General features: G+C 47.2%; 1 protein-coding gene across 2 annotated transcripts in view; it reads right to left on the bottom strand.

Annotated features, from left to right (window-relative positions):
• LOC137334295 (protein SSUH2 homolog) overlaps nucleotides 1-15,852 on the bottom strand; it is a 54,927-nt gene extending 39,075 nt beyond the window's left edge. The window contains exon 1 of one of the 2 annotated variants that reach the window (XM_067998969.1): nucleotides 15,749-15,852. In XM_067998969.1, the coding sequence (XP_067855070.1) occupies nucleotides 15,749-15,773 (25 nt within the window). In that variant the 5' untranslated portion in view covers nucleotides 15,774-15,852. The remainder of the gene's footprint in view (nucleotides 1-15,748) is intronic. The other variant, XM_067998970.1, reaches the window with a different exon arrangement.
• Nucleotides 15,853-21,719: the final 5,867 nt, after the last annotated feature.

The following is a 21,719-nucleotide window of genomic DNA, read 5'->3' as shown; positions in this document are numbered from 1 at the left end:
TGTCTGCATCCTTCCCATCCTCACTCTGAAGCAAAGTTACTATTGTTATGCAGGTAAAGGTGGCAGCCAATTTGTACACAGCAAGATCCCACAAACAGCAATGAGATAAATGGCCAGTTAATCTGTTTTGGGAGTGTTGGTTGAGGGATAAATGTTGGCCGGGACACTGGGAGAAGGACTCTGCTCTTCTTTAAATAGTGCCATGGGATCTTTAATGTCCACCTGAGAGGGCAGATGGGACTTCATTTTAACATCTCATCCAAAAGACAGCACTTCCAACAGTGCTGCACTCCCTCAGTACTTCACCTAAGCAGCAGCCTAGAATATGTGTTCAAGTCCGGAATGAGGTTTGAATCCATGATCTTTGAATTTGCGAGCAAGGTAGTATTCAAATCCTGCCTTTGTTATCTGTAAGTTTCCAATTCCAAATTTGCTATTAAAGTCTTTTTTTAACTTCTAGGTGATCTCCCATGGTGTTGCTCATGATGTCATATGATACACAGTTCTATAATGACAGGAGTGTGTATGATTTCACTGCTGAGGTGGAGCTATATTTAAGGTGGCCTGTCCCTTTAAGGCCATAACATCTAATTGCTGTAAGTAACCACAGCCAGAAGTTGGTCAGAGTTCAACTGCTGTGTGATGAGGTTAGCTTGCAGATCAGAAATTTGTGGGCTTCCGTTTAGAGAAAAAACAGCGTGAAATGTCTGCCTTTTTCTTTAACAATTTTGACCCTTTGAAGTGTCTCAAAACTTTTATGTACAAAATAGTTAGATTGTTTTTAGAAATGTGTTTTTATAAAATTTCCTTTGGCCCCAGTAACAGCAGGGTATTACTAAGAAATACATTTCTACTGGAGAGTTTTAAAACTTTATTCCCCAGTAACAGCTCAACCACAATGATGAATATTCAGCCTTCTTTATGACACCGTACCACTTGTCTGGCGAGCCGTTTCACTTTGTTTACGAGCAATTTTTGCATGTAGTCCCAACCTTTGGTTTAGGCTTCAGAGGTCCTAAATGTTTTACTCTCCAAGTCAAATCTCTCGACTAACACCAGTCCCGAGCTGGATCCAGTGATCTAGAACACACAGATCCAAAAACGGAACCTAAATTCCGACAATTGGATTCCCCAGATAGTGCAGTCTCTGTTCGTTCATTTAAAAATGTCACGCTCTATTACAACACTGCAGTGTTTCTCTCGGTCGCTGGAGCAACCACTGAGAGCCAGAGCTGACAGGAACGGATGGTTACCATGAGATTTATTATCAAAACGAGAGTTAAATGAATTGCAAGCCAGTTTAAACAGGTAGAGAAGCTCTTCCCTTCCCCCCGCCATGTGTCAGCGTGTAAATACAATGGGGTGATTTTCAACTTGCCACCCAGTTGCAAAACTGGCGTTGCAGATCGGCCGCCCGTTATAGAAACCGTCTGATTTTCATTTCTATTGAAATCTGTAACAGCCAGATTTACACCCGGGCGGCAAATTGAAAATCTACCCCACTCTGTTCAAAAACCAACCTAACTACAGTTACTGCCCATCAATAGTAATTAGCTGTGTGGAACCCTTTAAGACATTTCCATGTGTTAAGTATGATGTGTTACTGAGCCATACTGAACAGAAAGGTTGTAGGTACTGTACTGAGTTAGCTGATCTCTCCTGGGGCAGTGATAGGGGAGGTGCAATTGGCCTCAGTGTCACTGGGTTAGGGAGAGAGAGAAAAAAAAATCAACCAGGGATATCACTCCGGATTTGGTGACTCCTGCTGGAAAGCGAGATTGAGTGAGTGAGTGACCGAGGGTGCGAGCGAGCACGTGTGTGTGACAGCTCCTCCCCCCCACCCCCCTGCCCGCCAAGAAACACCTCCCTACTCACATGAAGAATGGTGAGGCAGGGGCAGATGGGCAGCTGGCATCTGTAGAATTGAACCTGTAGAGTAAAAACTTTGAAGCGAGAAAGGGAGAAAGATAAAAGCATATGTAGGTGAGTTCATTTTTACTCAAACAAAACGAGTCATTGTCCTGGAGAATGGAACTCAGCAGGTCAGTGGAGTCTCGGAAAATCCTGGATTTTGTATTCTTAAATAATATTGTGCGAACATTGAGATGTATCTGATTTCCGTCATGGCAAGTCGCCCAGATGTGAAGGGTATTACAACAGTAACTTGCACTTATATAGCATCCTTGATGCAGAAAAACAACCCATTTCACAGAGTCGTAATAAAAAAAATGAATGTCAAGCCAAAGAAGGAGATGTTAGGAGGGGTGGGTCAAAGATGTGGGTTTTAAGGAAGGTCTTCAAGGAGGAGAGGGGAGTGGAGAGGTTTAGGGAGAGAATTCCAGATCGTAGGGCCGTGGCAGTTTAAGGCACATCTGGCAAAAGTAAAGGAGCGATATCTTCAATATAAAAAATATTGGCAAACTTTTTTTTTGCCAGGGTATGGGATGGAGGTGATCCAGAAGAGATGTGTGCAAGTTTTATCACAGTGATTCCAAGAGCAATGGAGCAATCTAGCACGACTAACACAGTCCCCACCACTTATAGTGGGCGCGTTGGTGCGAACACGATTTGTCCGCTGTACACGTTGGACGTTTTATCCCCTCCATCTGCATGATGTTCAGAAGAAAGAACTGAAATATCAAAGAAATAGATATAATGCAGGTAGGTGTGGTCAGAAAGCTGAAAAATAAATGATGATAAGGGAGGTACAGTTGTAGGGATAGGCGGTGGTGGTTGCACCACAGTGGAGATGAAAGATAATCTGCCGATTACTTTGTATTTTGGGCCTTAACAAGGTGCAGACTACTCCCTGAACACCTGTTTCTGCCTGAAATACCCAGCACAGTTACTACACTGTAAGTGACAACTTTATAATTGACTATAATGAAAATGGAAAACGGTTAGTGCTTTTTGGTCAATTTAAACGTAGGCAGTTTAAGTGGTGGAAACTGTACCCTACTTTACTCATTACTATTAAACGTACCGTGCACACCCTCAGGGCCTGAGGTAATGGAACCTTCTCACATATGAAAACAATGGCAGATAAAAGTAAAACAGCAGCTTTAGCGTGTGTGTGACACTTTGAATGTGCTCACTCCTGTGTATCCTTATTTGCCACTGCACCTTACCAAGAGCACTGGCAAACAGCTCACACACCTCAGGAACAGAAGGAACAGGAGAAGGTCATTCAGGCCCTCGAGCCTGTTCCACCATTCAATTAGATTTTGGCTGATCTGTCCGTCAACTCCATTTTCTTGTCTTCGCTCCATATCCCTTGATAGTCCTACCCAACAAAATTCTAAGGATCTCAGTTTTGAAAACTTCAGTTGTCCCGGTATCCGCAGGCTTTTGGGGAAGCAAGTTCCAGATTTCCCGTAGCCTTTGTGTGTAGAAGTGCTTCCTGATTTCACTTCTAAATAGCCCAGCTCTAATTTTAAGATGATGCTCTCTTGTTCTGGATTCCATTAGCTAGCTTCTAGTTTCAAAATGGGCAAAAGATTAATTAAAATGGTCTTTATTACCGCTCTTCCATCATTTGATGCGAGTGAGGCACCGCCAAGCACTGATGGTGTGAACCATAGCCCAATCTGCAAGGCATTCAGAAACTGATTTAGGCCCCTTGAAGCTTCGGGTTGACACAAACTGTTCATTTATTCTGTTTGGTACAAAATGTACCAGTAAAATATGAAACGTGCACCAAACAATGCCAAAATGAGGGTGTTGCCCTCAAAATCAGGGTGAGTTGGAAGGTCAGCCCATTCTAACCTTGGGATGTAATATTTTCAAAGGGATATTATCTTTATGAAAAGGCGTGCCCAGAGATTCAAATAAAACGTTTCGCAAGCAATTTTTTGTGAAGGTACTGCCCCTTTAAAAGTCTTAGCAGTCATCAAACCTTAGACAATAGGCCAGGGAAGGAAAAAAAAGGAATGGAAAATAAAGTCACAACTACGACTATCTTAACAGGTCTCTCTTTGTATCAACAAAACTCTATAAACCTTACTTTATTCTCTGCCTCAATAACAGTGGTTTTCAACCTTTCCATGTCTGGGACCATTACAGATATTGACACAGGAGGTAATTTTAACCCCCAAGAACAGGTGGGTTGGGGGAGGATGGGCAGTAAAAGTGGTTGCTTTTTGGAGTGGGACTGCATCCCGGCTCCGGTGCGCCCATTTCCGGGTTTAACCCAGGCACGTTAGGATGCGCGCGCAACAGAAACCCCGAAATCCCGTCCTCACTTAAAGCCAGCGGGCCGATAGTTAAAGGGGCAATTTAGGTACTTTAAACACTTGAGGTACTTAACCTTTTGTGTATTCTGAAACAGAAACGGATTTAACTACTCCTGAAGGCGTCTCCAATGGCTTCTGAAACACGCCATTGAAATGGAGTGAGTTGCAACCGAAGCTCATTTGGCCCTTAAACCACTGATTGACACATCTCAATAAAGGGTGAATATTACAGCTGGACACTCAGCTCTCTCAGGCACATGTTTGACTGGGAGTTCTTTGTGTTTAGACTGAGAGTTCTTTGTTGAGACTGAGAAATCTTGTGTTCAGACAAATTTAACAACATTTTGGAGCCCCACAAACTGAAAAAATCAGGATGGGGGAGGGCACAATGGATGTATTCCACAGTACATCTAAGCAGGAGGCACATCACCATCAGCAGCAGGCATGTCGTGCAGTGCTGGGATCTGCAGTTGCATAAGACAGAGGTGCACAACAAGGAGAAGGGCAGAGTGGGGACCAACGGAGGGGCTGAGGTCGCAGGAGGCACTACCCACGTGAGAAAGTTTACAGGCAGAGGCTGAGCTTCCTGGACCTCTCTGAGGAGCAGTGGCTACAAAGGCTCAGATTGAGTCGCCAGGTGGTTGCAGATATCTGAAGCCTCCTTCAGGAAGAGCTGCTCCCGGCTGGACCTGGTGGCCACGCATTGCCGGTTGCAGTTAAAGTCACCACTGCCCTCAATTTCTTCACCTCCATATCCTTCCAGGGCGCCACCGGTGTCATCTGCACAGAAGTGTATACGACAGGTGACGGATGGCTTGTTTGCCAGGGCATCTGACTATGTGAACTTCCCCCATGACGACATCAGCCAGACTGAGAGGGCAGTGGGTTTCCACTCTCTGGCAGGCTTCCCACGGGTGCAGGGCACGATCAGTAGCAATCCGAGAACCTCCACCTGAGCAACGACTGTTCCTAAACCGAAAGGGATATCACTCCATCATTGCACAGCTGAAGAGATTTCTGCAGGTGTGTGCCAGATTCCCTGGCAGCTGTCATGATTCGTTCATATTGCACGAGTCCAACATTCCCGACTTAAGGGCTGGCTCCTTGGAGACAAGGAATACCCCCTGCAAGACTTGGCCCGTAACACCTGAGAGAAATCCCACCAACAAGGCACAACCAGAGACATATCACCACCAGGTCTGTCACTGAGCAAGCCATAGGAATGTTGAAGATGCGCTTCAGGACCTGGATAGATCTGGGGGAGGCCTTCAGTTCTCGCCAGCGAGGGTGTGCAGAATAATCGTCGTGTAATGCGTCCTGCACAGCATAGCTCAGCAGAGAAGGTTACAGGTGGAGGAGGTCGAATGCGCTCATCAAGCATCCTCATCTGGCAGCAACATTGAAGAAGAAGAGGAGGACGATGAGGAGGATGACCAGAAGGAGGAGGAAAATGAAGATGGAGAACCCATTGCCAGAGCAGTGGCACACATTGCTGCCTGTGATGCCAGGGATGCCTTCATCTCTAACAGGTTTTCATAATGAGATGTGCAAATTGAAGACTTTGAGCTACTCAGGCCGCCTGGAACAACCACCACCATCAACACCCCCCCACCCCCACTTTGCACAAAACAGTCCTTCAACCACACCTACATCCATTGCACACATGCCCAATGGGTGGCATGTCTTGGCATTCATGATGAAGCAAATGAAAGCGCAAATTCACACACGACGCAATAATGGCCAAGACATGGCAGTGGTGATAACGATTAAATTTAATGTGCCATAACAAACAAAATATATAAATGAACAACATGACATCTCATCACACACCCTTGCGCATAGTGTTGGTGAACTGCAATTGCTTAGCTTTTCCCTTCCTACCATTTCTACGTGGTGCATCCCCTGTGGCTTCAGCAGAGGTAGTGGCAGGTTGCTCAGGTCCCTGCCCTGACTGCTGAGATGCTCATAGCCTACGACCTCTGGGGTTTGTGGCAGGAGAGGAGGCAGCATTGCAGGTACTGGTTGAGGCGGTGGGGGGGAGGCAACTGATGAGATGTAGGAACACTTTGAGTGGAGTTCCCACTTCCATGTCCCCTTTCGTCATCATCCCTCTCCTGGACCATGGCCACATCACTCCCACCGCTCTGCTGGACAGCAGGTGGGTGAGCAGATGTGCCACATTGTAAGGCCATGGCTAACGTATCTGCCTGCCTGTTTAAGACGTCAGACATGTTGGCGTCGTTGTCATGGCCTGCATGGACTAAATTGAGAGCCGTGCTTGAAGCTCAATAGAGGCTGCCATTCTCTCCTTTGCAGACAGTCTCGCACTAACCCGCGCCAACAATCCACCAGCGATGGAGTTGGACTCCTCCATCCTCCCCTCTATTGTGGAGAGTGTGCGTGGCATGTCTTCCAATACCTCGCAAAGGTGCTGCTGTATCTCTATCATTCTCATTCTCAATGATGGCCCCCGGGGTTCAGCATCTGTGCCCATCAGCAGAGCTTGGAGAGGAGTGCACCCCCTGACGCGGACTCTCCACAGTTGCCCCTGCCACCAGTGTCTGCTCGTGCACACTGGTAAGTGGTGAATCACCAGGTGAAAACTCAACTATCTAGCTAACAGGACCGACCGTAGTGCGATTATCTGTGCTGGTGCATGGCTGTATTTCCTGTGACAATGCACCCTCAAAAGGAATGAGCTCCTCTGAGGAATTGCCTTTTTCCAGTTTGGCAGATTCTTCTTGAAAGCGTGAATGTCCTGGAAGACAACAGAAACCGATATTAATTATTCATCGGAAAAGTGACAATCTTTCCAATGACCATACTGAGGTCTGGAACAGTTCAATCATTGATAAAATCAATTCATTACGTGTGTGAAAGATATTAAAGTTCTGTCACCAGCCATCTGTGGGTTGCCAGTGTCGCCATCAGTGATGGATAGGCGTGCAATGGTCCCACTCATTTCCATTGCTCCACATCTGTCAGCTCCACTGTATGCGGGGGGACCTCCACCAGTTCTGGTCCTCTCCCTTGCGTTTTGCGCTCTCTTCTACAAGGGGACAAACAGCAGATCTGTGAGTGACTGAAGGTGACATATTCATCCGATGAATGCATTGCTTTCAGTGGGGCTGACCATGAAAGAGATGCATCAGACGGTGTCTATCAGACAGATCCATCACATTGCATCAGGATTGGGGTGAATGGTAGTGGTGGGTGAATAAATGGGGAGGTGAAGAAGTGCATAGAAAGTGAAGGATGGTTGCTGCTGAAAGTTAAGTGGGTGTGAGGAGTGTGTGATGGAGTAGACGTGCCAACACAGAAGATGTTGAACAAAACAGGATGTGGGTGAATAAGCAAATGTTAATGATCTGGTTAGGTGATTAAAACACTTCCAAGACCTTGATACCATACTCCTACTGCTGACCTTTTCTGCCAACTCCAGCCACGCCTTCTTGGTGGCAGAAGCAGGTTTCTTCCTTCTCTCAGCTTGGGTACAGCACCTCCCTCCTGCTTCGCACAACAGCTAGTAGGACCTCAAGGAATGCGTGGGTGATCCAGGGTGCCATCTTTGCTCCATGCCCTTCCATTTCGATGTTTCCTTCTCGTCATGCGGGTGCGCAGTACGCCTGCTGAGCAGCTTGAAGACGCGAAAACCGAATGTAAAATTAAGTGCCTTCAATTGAGTTGCAATCACTCAATCCGATGTGCAAAAATTAGTCCTGGGTTTCCCACGTGATTATTTACCCATCCACTGAGTTCCTGCCGCCATTCTAAAATCATGGCCACAGTCTCTGTGAGCTCCCTGAAAATACCAACACACTCCCAGGAACCCTGCTGTAAACACTGACACATTCCCAGGGACCCCGCTGTAATTATTGACACACTGCCAGGAACCCTGCTGTAAATACTGACACATTCCCAGGGACCCCGCTGTAAATATTGACACATTCCCAGGGACCCTGCTGTAAATATTGACACACTCCCAGGGACCCTGCTGTAATACTGACACATTCCCAGGGACCCTGCTGTAAATATTGAAACATTCCCACGGACCCTGCTGTAAATATTGACACACTCCCAGGACCCTGCTGTAATACTGACACATTCCCAGGGACCCTGCTGTAAATATTGACACATTCCCAGGGACCCTGCTGTAAATATTGACACACTCCCAGGGACCCTGCTGTAATACTGACACATTCCCAGGGACCCTGCTGTAAATATTGAAACATTCCCAGGGACCCTGCTGTAATACTGACACATTCCCAGGGACCCTGCTGTAAATATTGAAACATTCCCAGAGACCCTGCTGTAAATATTGACACATTCCAGGGACCCTGCTGTAAATACTGACACATTCCCAGAGACCCTGCTGTAAATATTGACACACTCCCAGGGACCCTGCTGTAAATATTGAAACATTCCCAGGAACCCTGCTGTAAATATTGAAACATTCCCAGGAACCCTGCTGTAAATACTGACACACTCCCAGGGACCCTCCTGTAAATACTGACACATTCCCAGGGACCCTGCTGTAAATATTGAAACATTCCCAGGAACCCTGCTGTAAATACTGACACACTCCCAGGGACCCTGCTGTAAATATTGACACACTCCCGGGGACCGTGCTGTAAATATTGACACACTCCCAGGGTCCCTGCTGTAAATACTGACACACTCCCAGGGACCCTGCTGTAAATATTAACACATTCCCAGGGACCCTGCTGTAAATATTGACACACTCCCAGGGACCTTGCTGTAAATACTGAAACACTCCCAGGGACCTTGCTGTAAATACTGACACACTCCCAGGGACCTTGCTGTAAATACTGACACACTCCCAGGGACCCTGCTGTAAATATTGAAACATTCCCAGGGACCCTGCTGTAAATATTGAAACATTCCCAGGAACCCTGCTGTAAATATTGAAACATTCCCAGGAACCCTGCTGTAAATACTGACACACTCCCAGGGACCTTGCTGTAAATATTGAAACATTCCCACGGACCCTGCTGTAAATATTGACACACTCCCAGGGACCCTGCTGTAATACTGACACATTCCCAGGGACCCTGCTGTAAATATTGAAACATTCCCAGGAACCCTGCTGTAAATATTGAAACATTCCCAGAGACCCTGCTGTAAATATTGACACACTCCCAGGGACCCTGCTGTAAATACTGACACATTCCCAGAGACCCTGCTGTAAATACTGACACATTCCCAGGAACCCTGCTGTAAATACTGACACACTCCCAGGGACCCTGCTGTAAATATTGAAACATTCCCAGGGACCCTGCTGTAAATATTGAAACATTCCCAGGGACCCTGCTGTAAATATTGACACACTCCCAGGGACCCTGCTGTAAATATTGACACACTCCCAGGGACCCTGCTGTAAATATTGACACACTACCAGGGTCCCTGCTGTAATTATTGACACACTCCCAGGGTCCCTGCTGCAAATATTGACACACTCGCAGGGACATTGCTGTAAATATTGACACACTCCCAGGGACCCTGCTGTAAATATTGACACACTCCCAGGGACCCTGCTGTAAATATTGACACACTCGCAGGGACCCTGCTGTAAATATTGACACACTCGCAGGGACCCTGCTGTAAATATTGACACACTCCCAGGGACCCTGCTGTAAATATTGACACACTCGCAGGGACCCTGCTGTGAATACTGACACACTCCCGGGGACCGTGCTGTAAATATTGACACACTCGCAGGGACCCTGCTGTAAATATTGACACACTCCCGGGGACCGTGCTGTAAATATTGACACACTCGCAGGGACCCTGCTGTAAATATTGACACACTCCAAGGGTCCCTGCTGTAAATATTGACACACTCCCAGGGACCCTGCTGTAAATACTGACACACTCCCGGGGACCGTGCTGTAAATATTGACACACTCGCAGGGACCCTGCTGTAAATATTGACACACTCCCAGGGACCTTGCTGTAAATACTGAAACACTCCCTCGGACCGTGCTGTAAATATTGACACACTCGCAGGGACCCTGCTGTAAATATTGACACACTCCCAGGGTCCCTGCTGTAAATACTGACACACTCCAAGGGACCCTGCTGTAAATATTGACACACTCCCAGGGACCTTGCTGTAAATACTGACACACTCCCAGGGACCCTGCTGTAAATATTGACACACTCCCAGGGACCTTGCTGTAAATACTGAAACACTCGCAGGGACCCTGCTGTAAATATTGACACATTCCCAGGGACCTTGCTGTAAATACTGACACACTCCCAGGGACCCTGCTGTAAATATTGACACACTCCCAGGGACCTTGCTGTAAATACTGACACACTCCCAGGGACCCTGCTGTAAATATTGACACATTCCCAGGGACCCTGCTGTAAATACTGACACACTCCCAGGGACCCTGCTGTAAATATTGACACACTCCCAGGGACCTTGCTGTAAATACTGAAACACTCGCAGGGACCCTGCTGTAAATATTGACACACTCCCAGGGACCTTCCTGTAAATACTGAAACACTCCCAGGGACCCTGCTGTAAATATTGAAACACTCCCAGGGACCTTGCTGTAAATACTGACACACTCCCAGGGACCCTGCTGTAAATACTGACACACTCCCAGGGACCCTGCTGTAAATATTGACACACTCCCAGGGACCCTGCTGTAAATACTGAAACACTCCCAGGGACCCTGCTGTAAATATTGACACACTCCCAGGGACCTTGCTGTAAATACTGACACACTCCCAGGGACCTTGCTGTAAATACTGACACACTCCCAGGCACCCTGCTGTAAATACTGAAACACTCCCAGGGACCTTGCTGTAAATACTGAAACACTCCCAGGGACCTAGCTGTAAATACTGAAACACTCCCAGGGACCTTGCTGTAAATACTGACACACTCCCAGGGACCTTGCTGTAAATACTGACACACTCCCAGGGACCTTGCTGTAAATACTGACACACTCCCAGGGACCTTGCTGTAAATACTGACACACTCCCAGGGACCTTGCTGTAAATATTGACACACTCCCAGGGACCTTGCTGTAAATACTGACACAATCCCAGGGACCCTGCTGTAAATATTGACACACTCGCAGTGACTCTGTTCTAAACACTGACACACTCCCAGAGAATCTCCTGTAAACACTGACACACTCCCAGGGTCACTGCTGTAAATACTAACACACTCCCAGGGTCCCTACTGTAAATACTGACACACTCCCAGGGACCCTGCTGCAAATATTGACACATTCCCAGGGACCCTCCTGTGAATACTGACACACTCCCAGGAACCCTGCTGTAAATACTGACACACTCCCAGGGTCCCTACTGTAAATACTGACACACTCCCAGGGTCCCTACTGGAAATACTGACACACTCCCAGGAACCCTGCTGTAAATACTGACATACTCCCAGGGTCCCTACTGTCAATACTGACACACTCCCAGGGTCCCTACTGTAAATACTGACACACTCCCAGGGACCCTGCTGCAAATATTGACACATTCCCAGGGACCCTCCTGTAAACACTGACACACTCCCAGGGTCACTGCTGTAAATACTGACACACTCCCAGGGACCTTGCTGTAAATATTGACACACTCCCAGGGACCTTGCTGTAAATACTGACACACTCCCAGGGACCTTGCTGTAAATACTGACACACTCCCAGGGACCCTGCTGTAAATATTGACACACTCCCAGGAACCCTGCTGTAAATACTGACACACTCCCAGGGTCCCTACTGTAAATACTGACACACTCCCAGGGTCCCTACTGTAAATACTGACACACTCCCAGGGTCCCTACTGTCAATACTGACACACTCCCAGGGTCCCTACTGTAAATACTGACACACTCCCAGGGACCCTGCTGCAAATATTGACACATTCCCAGGGACCCTCCTGTAAATACTGACACACTCCCAGGAACCCTGCTGTAAATACTGACACACTCCCAGGGGCCCTGCTGTAAATATTGACACACTCCCAGGGACCCTGCTGTAAATATTGACACACTCCCAGGGACCCTGCTGTAAATACTGACACACTCCCAGGGACTCTGCTGTAAATATTGACACACTCCCAGGGACCCTGCTGTAAATATTGGCACACTCCCACGGACCCTGCTGTAAATATTGACACACTCCCAGGGACCCTGCTGTAAATATTGACACACTCCTAGGGACCCTGCTGTAAATATTGACACACTACCAGGGACCCGACTGTAAATATTGACACACTCCCAGGGACCGTGCTGTAAATATTGAAACACTCCCAGGGACCCATTTGTAAATACTGACACACTCCCAGGGTCCCTGCTGTAAATATTGACACACTCCCAGGGACCCTGCTGTAAATACTGACACACTACCAGGGACCCTGCTGTAAATATTGACACACTCCCAGGGACCCTGCTGTAAATATTGACACACTCCCAGAGACCCTGCTGTAAATACTGACACACTCCCAGGCTCCCTGCTGTAAATATTGACACACTCCCAGGGACCCTACTGTAAATACTGACACACTCCCAGGGTCCCTGCTGTAAATATTGACACACTCGCAGGGACCCTGCTGTAAATACTGACACACTCCCGGGGACCGTGCTGTAAATATTGACACACTCGCAGGGACCCTGCTGTAAATATTGACACACGCCCAGGGTCCCTGCTGTAAATACTGACACACTCCAAGGGACCCTGCTGTAAATATTGAAACATTCCCAGGGACCCTGCTGTAAATACTGACACACTCGCAGGGACCCTGCTGTAAATATTGACACACTCCCAGGGTCCCTGCTGTAAATACTGACACACTCCCAGGGACCCTGCTGTAAATATTGAAACATTCCCAGGGACCCTGCTGTAAATACTGACACACTCCCAGGGACCCTGCTGTAAATATTGAAACATTCCCAGGGACCCTGCTGTAAATACTGACACACTCCCAGGGAACCTGCTGTAAATATTGACACACTCCCAGGGACCTTGCTGTAAATACTGAAACACACCCATGGACCCTGCTGTAAATATTGAAACACTCCCAGGGACCTTGCTGTAAATACTGAAACACTCCCAGGGACCTTGCTGTAAATACTGAAACACTCCCAGGGACCTTGCTGTAAATACTGAAACACTCCCAGGGACCTTGCTGTAAATACTGACACACTCCCAGGGACCTTGCTGTAAATACTGACACACTCCCAGGGACCTTGCTGTAAATACTGACACACTCCCAGGGACCTTGCTGTAAATACTGACACACTCCCAGGGACCTTGCTGTAAATACTGACACACTCCCAGGGACCTTGCTGTAAATATTGACACTCTCCCAGGGACCTTGCTGTAAATACTGACACAATCCCAGGGACCCTGCTGTAAATATTGACACACTCCCAGGGACCCTGCTGTAAATACTGACACACTCCCAGGGTCCCTACTGTAAATACTGACACACTCCCAGGAACCCTGCTGTAAATACTGACACACTCCCAGGGTCCCTACTGTAAATACTGACACACTCCCAGGAACCCTGCTGTAAATACTGACACACTCCCAGGGACCCTGCTGTCAATATTGACACACTCCCAGGGACCTTGCTGTAAATACTGACACACTCCCAGGGACCTTGCTGTAAATACTGACACACTCCCAGGGACCCTGCTGTAAATACTGACACACTCCCAGGGACCCTGCTGTAAATACTGACACACTCCCAGGGACCCTGCTGTAAATACTGACACACTCCCAGGGACCCTGCTGTAAATACTGACACACTCCCAGGGACCCTGCTGTAAATACTGACACACTCCCAGGGACCCTGCTGTAAATACTGACACACTCCCAGGGACCCTGCTGTAAATACTGACACACTCCCAGGGACCTTGCTGTAAATACTGAGACACTCCTGGGGACCTTGCTGTAAATACTGACACACTCCTGGGGACCTTGCTGTAAATACTGAGACACTCCTGGGGACCCTGCTGTAAATATTGACACACTGTTGGGCACCAACTGCAAATATTGACACTCCCGGAAATTCTCCTTGGTATTAATACATTCCAGGATGAACCGTGGAAATTGTGAAACATGTCAGAGACCCCCTGCAATATTGACACACTCTCAGGTATCACTGTCCTAAATTCCAGTGATATAAATTTTCATCTTCACTGCCCGGACAGTAATCTGCTGGAGCAGATCACATGCTCATTGTTAAACCTGCTGATTTTCATTCAATGGAAATGAAATCAATGGAATGTAAATCGGACGGACGAACCACTCTTCCAGATTTCCGCACAGAGACGCTGAAGACGGAAATTTACCCCAGTGTCGTTTACCCAAAGGAAAACAGTGATGTTAATGCAAAAACAAAATGTTTGTAATTATAATACAGCAACCAAGATGCAGGAATCTGATGATCGAAGGTCTAAAATCGGACCACTTTATGGACCCACTGGGGTTCCAGGATCCCAGTTTGAAAACTTATGGCCCGATTTTAACCTTATCCTCCAGGCGGATACCTGGCGGACAGGCAGTTAAGGTCAGGCAGCGACTTACTCCCTCCAATCAGGCTACTTTCCCATGGGATGGAATTTTAACCGGATGTTTTAGGAGGTGAGTGGGATACCCACTGGAAAGCAGCGGGGTCCTGCTTTAAATATGCTGATCAGACCATTTTAACCCAGGCCTGGACTGGGAACCCATCATGGCTTCCTCGACAAACCAACCTAGTGGAAACGAGCCAGTAAAGACTCTGAAAGGTAAGTTAATTTTATTGTTTTTGTTTCCCTATGGCCCCACAAGGAAACCTTGAGCCTCCCCTTCCCCAGGCTTCCCTCCCGCTCCCTCGACCGCAATGTCCTCCTGACCCCACTCCTAACTAATTATCTGACTTCCGGAAATGTTCCTTCGGGTACCCAGTGGTGGCCTTCTGCGGCCCAAAATTCCCGCTCCCGCCCGCTGGCCAGCTCGGACTTCCCACTGGATTCGGGCGGGAGACTGACGACAAGTATGCAGATGAGACCCGGGAGTTAAAATCTCGCCCGACTCCTGCTGGGAGTTAAAATCCAGGCTTCCCATTCTACACAACCAGATCCGGAAATTCGAGACACAATTCAACATCTTACAACAAACTGTTTACTGGGAGCTGAGACACTCGTTCAAACCTAACAACTGTACACCATGCTCATGGAATTATTTTAATTGTAACCAGATCCAGTTCAGGAACATTTCTCCATGCGTTCGAGGCACATTAAAAAACCTTGTTCTTTGCACCTGAGTATTTTCAAGAATTTGGAGCAGTGAGAAATATTTGCTCTATCCACACATCAATCTGGCTGTTCACAACCTGGCAAGCCTGTTCCTCAGTCTGACAGCCTTGATACGGGTGGCCCCGCAGCTTTGCTGGGAATATTAGTGAATTCTCAAGTGTCTTGACTAACGATAGCACATGCTTTTCCACTGATACAAGGCAGTAATAAACCACAGTTGACTTACATGATGCTGCTTGTTGAGGATCCATAATTTACCTGCTCAAAACTTCATGTTGAAAATGGTGGTCTTTCCTGAAAGAAACTATCCGGAACAGAAAGTAAGCTAATTACACAATTGGGCAGTGATTCAATGACTCCCCCTTCAGGACAACAGAAAATCAATATTGCACTCAGCAGAAAACATATTAAAGGGGCACTTCTCCATTAAAAGCTGATTGCTAAACATTTTGTTTTGCACACACAATGCAATCACATAAGGCATCAGCGCGTCGATTGAGAGTGATGTCAACAAAATGGAAGCAGTTCTTGCACCCCAATAATAAAAGGCAAGGGTTGCCTAACACTCCGGCACAGACACTGCCCCATTAAAATAATAATGCGCTGTAGGAAATTGAAGAATGGCTACTCGATAACGAACCTTTGAGAAACCTTTCATTTCCATTCAAGCATAATATTGTAAATCAAACAAAGTCCATGGGCTCGATTTTACCGGCGGGTTTCCTGTGCGTTTCCAGCGGGGGGGCCCCGAAAATCCCGATATCCAGGCACGTGACCGGATCGCGCCACGATCCCGCCCACTTCCGGGTTCCCCGATGATGTGCGGGGGTGTGTGCGTAGCCCCCGCTGGTGGGAATCCCGCAGGCAATTAAAGCCAGCGGGATGCCACTTGAGGTTATTTATTTTGCTTGTTCAGGTCATTAACTGACCTGATTGAGGGACTGTGTGTGATTTTGGAGAAACATGGGACTGTTTCACACACTGGGGGAAACAGTCCCAGTTGAACTGGACGTGTTGCAGCCGTCAGCCTGTGGCAGCTGCAAAGGTCCATTTGACAGGTTGGGGGGGGGAGACCCTCACCCATTGCAGGAGGCCGCTCTGTCACTTGGGACAAAGTGTGGCCTCCACCACCCCCCCTCCTGACGGTCAAAGTCACCAACCTGCACACTCACCCCGGAGTCCGGAGACATGTGCCTACCTTGCGGACCCCCTCAGATGTTCATATTGCGGATGGGGACCGTCGTAGCTGCAGTCATGACCCCCTCGGAGGACGAACAGCATCACCAGCCTCGCCATCCACGCCGTCCACCTCTGACACGTGAAGCTCCACAACAGAGTGCTGTGACACATCCACCTGTACAGCAGGAGGGAGGGCAACCGTAGAGAGAGACGCGTCGCAGAGGGCACTACCCTCGCCACAGGGTCCACAGACCGAGGCGCAGCTCCCCGGACCTCTCCGAGCAGCAGTGCACACGGAGGCGCAGATTCACTCGACATGTAGTCGTGGACATCTGCAGACTCTTTCATGCCGAGCTGCTCCTGGCTGGCCCCAGCACCATCTGCTTACCTGTCGCTGCCAAAGTCACCACTGCCCTCCACAACTTCTCCTCCGCATCCTTCCAGGGTGCAGCCGGGTACACCGCCGATGTCTCTCAGTCGTCTGCGCGGAAGAGCCCTGCAAATACACCTGCACCTACTCTGCAGTGACACAATGGGTGGCATCAGTGGTGGGTCCTCATGGTGATACCCAGGAGCGGGCATTATTGCACAAAACAGACAGGATTTGCGGAGACATGGCAGTGGTGGTGCCAATATAATGTGTGATGTGAGTTGTTCTGAAATTCAATATAGGTAACACCCATGACAAACCCTCAAACACCCTTGTGCATCTCCTTCATGCTCACGACACGTTTGCCTTACGCTGCCTACTGCATATATGTGATGCATGCCCTGTGGCTGCAGCACAGGTGGTGGCAGGTTGAGTGAGGCTGGCCGTGAGGGAGATGCACGAGAGGGTGGGCATGAGATAGAGCCATGAGATTGTATGAGGATTGGGTTGCGTGGTAGTGGCGGGGTGAGTACTGGCGAGGTGAGTAGGTGCAGGTAAGATGAGGATGGGGTTTGAGTGGGTATGAGGGGTGATGTGACAGAGTGGTGTTGGCGGTGCCGAAGGAGATGTGGGGTGGGGGCAGTGTTGTGGCAGACGGAATGTAGGGGAAAGACTACGTGTTCTCACTGTGGCTGACCTACTGCGGTCATTGGAGCGCCTCCTGCACTGTATGCAGGTGGGCGATATGTTGGTGGTGCAGGTGACCTCCTCTGCCACCTCGAGCCAGGCCTTCTTGGTGGCAGAGGCAGGCCGCTTCCTCCCGCCCGCCGGGTGGAAGATCTCTGTCCTTCCCCTCCTCCTCACCCCATCTGGTGATACCTGGGGTGAGGCATCATTAAACTGGGAGCAGCCTTCCCCCTGGGCTGCTCCATGCTGTAATGTGTTCTATTGGTTGCAGCATCTGTCAGTGGAGGACTGCCCCTTTAACTAGAGAGCCTCCAGCTGACAGATCGTACTGCGCATGCGCAGCCCGCCCGACGCGCAGACCAGCAGCGCGGAGCCCGGAGGAGCAGGTAATTGGATCCAATTAGTGGATTGCCTGCTACGATCGCGCGGGAAACCCACTAATTTCACCGAGCGTGTTGACCACGCTCCCGAAACCCAACCCGCCGGAAACCCGCAGGCCTGGTAAAATCGGGCCCCATCAGTGTGAGAAAAATCAGGCAGACTCCTTTCTTCCCTCACAAAAAAAAGTGTGATTAATACAGCACTCCTTTAAGCTTAAAAAGCTTATAGACTCCCAATACATTTTGTTACCTGGACTATTTCTGGTGCACATTTGGCCATTTTACAGAAATTAAAATCATTTGGTCAACAGGAGTGAATGGGAAATGTTTTATTTGCCTAACAGAAACCTTCCCTTTTTGGATATTCACTTAAGTGGACTTGAATACAGTTTGAAAGAGCTAGTTTCAAATATTCTATTATTAATAATATTTACAGCTTTCCTAATGGTCTAGTGGATATAGAAACATAGATACTACGGCACAGGAGGCCTTCTGAGTTCTCTACTCTAATCACACTTCCCTGCCTTTTCCCCACATCTTTTCATGTTCTTCCTTTTCAAGTACTTATCATAACTCCCTTTTAAATGTTATAGTTTCTGTTTAAATAGCCACTTGTCGTGGAAAAAGTCCATGTTCTAATAATCCTCTATAAGATAATCTTCCAGTGATAAGCTTTAGACCATGTCCCCTTGTTACCAATTCTCCAACCAGCCTTTCATTACTTACCTTTGAACTTTTATACTTATATTAGGAAAAAGAGGGTGGTCAGGAGCAGTGTTGGCCCCTTAAAAACTGAAAGTGGGGATATTGTCATTGACAATGGGGAAATGGCGGACATGATGAATAATTACTTTGCGTCAGTATTTATAGTAGAAAAAGAGGATAGCATGCCGGAAATCCTAAGAAAACTAATATTGAATTGGGGACAGGGACTCAATAAAATTAACATAAGTAAAATAACAGTAATGAAGAAAATAATAGCACTAAAGAGTGACAAATCCCCAGGACCAGATGGTTTCCATCCCAGGGTTTTAAAGGAAGTAGGTGAGCAGATTGCAGATGCCCTAACTATAATCTTTCAAAGTTCTCTAGATTCAGGAACTGTCCCTCTAGATTGGAAAATTGCACGTCACTCCGCTTTTTAAGAAAGGAGAGAGAGAGAAACCAGGGAATTATAGACCAGTTGGCCTGACATCTGTTGTGGGGAAAATGCTGGAATCTATAATTAAGGATAGGGTGACTGAACACCTCGAGAATTTTCAGTTAATCAGAGAGAGCCAGCATGGATTTGTGAAAGGTAGGTCATGCCTGACAAACCTGATTGAATTTTTTGAAGAGGTGACTAAAGTAGTGGACAGGGGAATGTCAATGGATGTTATTTATATGGACTTCCAGAAGGCATTTGATAAAGTCCCACATAAGAGGCTGTTAGCTGAGATAGAAGCCCATGGAATCGAGGGAAAAGTATGGACTTGGTTAGGAACTTGGCTGAGCGAAAGGCGACAGAGAGTAGGGATAATGGGTAGGTACTCACATTGGCAGGATGTGACTAGTGGAGTCCCGCAGGGATCTGTCTTGGGGCCTCAATTATTCACAATATTGATTAACGACTTAGATGAAGGCATAGAAAGTCTCATATCTAAGTTTGCCGATGACACAAAGATTGGTGGCATTGTAAGCAGTGGAGATGAAAACATAAAATTACAAAGCGATATTGATAGATTAGGTGAATGGGCAAAACTGTGGCAAATGGAATTCAATGTAGACAAATGTGAGGTCATCCACTTTGGATCAAAAAAGGATAGAACAGGGTACTTTCTAAATGGTAAAAAGTTAAAAACAGTGGATGTCCAAAGGGACTTAGGGGTTCAGGTGCATAGATCATTGAAGTGTCATGAACAGGTGTAGAAAATAATCAATTAGGCTAATGGAATGCTGGCCTTTACATCGAGAGGACTAGAGTACAAGGGGGCAGAAGTTATGCTGCAGCTATACAAAACCCTGGTTAGACCGCACCTGGAGTACTGTGAGCAGTTCTCGGCACCGCACCTTCGGAAGGACATATTGGCTTTGCAGGGAGTGCAGCGTAGGTTTACTAGAATGATACCAGGACTTCAAGGGTTAAGTTACGAGGAGTGATTACACAAATTGGGGTTGTATTCTCTAGAGTTTTGAAGGTTAAGGGATGATCTGATCGAAGTTTATAAGATATTAAGGGGAACAGATAGGGTGGATAGAGAGAAATTATTTCTGCTGGTTGGGGATTCTAGGAGTAGGGGGCACAGTCTAAAAATTAGAGCCAGACCTTTCAGGAGTGAGATTAGAAAACATTTCTACACACAAAGGGTGGTAGAAGTTTGGAACTCTCTTCCGCAAACGGCAATTGATACTAGCTCAATTGCTAAATTTAAATGTGAGATAGATAGCTTTTTGGCAACCAAAGGTATTAAGGGATATGGGCCAAAGGCAGGTATATGGAGTTAGATCACAGATCAGCCATGATCTTATCAAATGGCAGAGCAGGCACGAGGAGCTGAATGGCCTACTCCTGTTCCTATGTTCCTATTCCCATTACCCTCTCTAAATCTTTCTAAATTTTGAAAACCTCCATTAGATTCCCCCTTAATCTTCTGTGTTTCTGTGGAAATGCTCCCAGTGTATCAAGCCTTTCTTCATAACTGTAACCTTTCATTCCTAGTATCGTTGTGTTGAATATTCAGTGTTCTTTCACATGGCTTGAATATCCTTCTTATAATAGTGGCTGAGACAGGAGAAATTATAATGGGGAATAAGGAAATAGCAGAGATGTTAACAAATATTTTGTATAGAAACATAGAAAATAGGAGCAGGAGTAGGCCATTTGGCCCTTCAAGCCTACTCCACCATTCAATATGATCATGGCTGATCCTCTATCTCAATACCATATTCCCGCTCTCTCCTGATACCCCTTGATTCCTTTTGTGTCTAGAAATCTATCTAGCTTCTTTTTAAATATATTCAGTGACTTGGCCTCCACAGCCTTCTGTGATAGAGAATTCCACAGGTTCACCACCCTCTGAGTGAAGAAATTTCTCCTCATCTCAGTCCTCGTTCTGGATCCCCCCAACCAGGGGAAACATCCTCCCTGCATCCAGTCTGTCCAGCCCTGTCAGAATTTTATACATTTCAATGAGATCCCCTCTCATTCTTCTATCTTCACAGTAGAAGACACAAAAAACATGTCAGAAATAGTGGGGAACCAAGGGGCTAATGAGAGTGAGGAACTTAAAGTAATTAATATTAGTAGAGAAAATGTACTGGAGAAATTAATGGGACTAAAAGCCGACAAATCCCCTGGACCTGATGGCCTACATCCGAGGGTTCCAAAAGAGGTGGCTGCAGAGATAGTGGATGCATTGGTTGTGATCTTCCAAAATTCCCTAGATTCTTGAATGCTCCCAGCAGATTGGAAGGTAGCAAATGTAACCCTGCTATTCAAGAAAGGAGGGAGAGAGAAAACAAGAAACTACTGGCCAATTAGTCTGACATCAATCGTTGGGAAAATGCTGCAATCCATTATTAAGGAGGTGGTAACAGGGCAC

The sequence above is a fragment of the Heptranchias perlo genome, chromosome 17 (assembly GCF_035084215.1).
Source record: "Heptranchias perlo isolate sHepPer1 chromosome 17, sHepPer1.hap1, whole genome shotgun sequence".
Classification (NCBI taxonomy): Eukaryota; Metazoa; Chordata; class Chondrichthyes; order Hexanchiformes; family Hexanchidae; genus Heptranchias; species Heptranchias perlo.
This window is presented reverse-complemented; position numbering and strand designations above follow the sequence as displayed.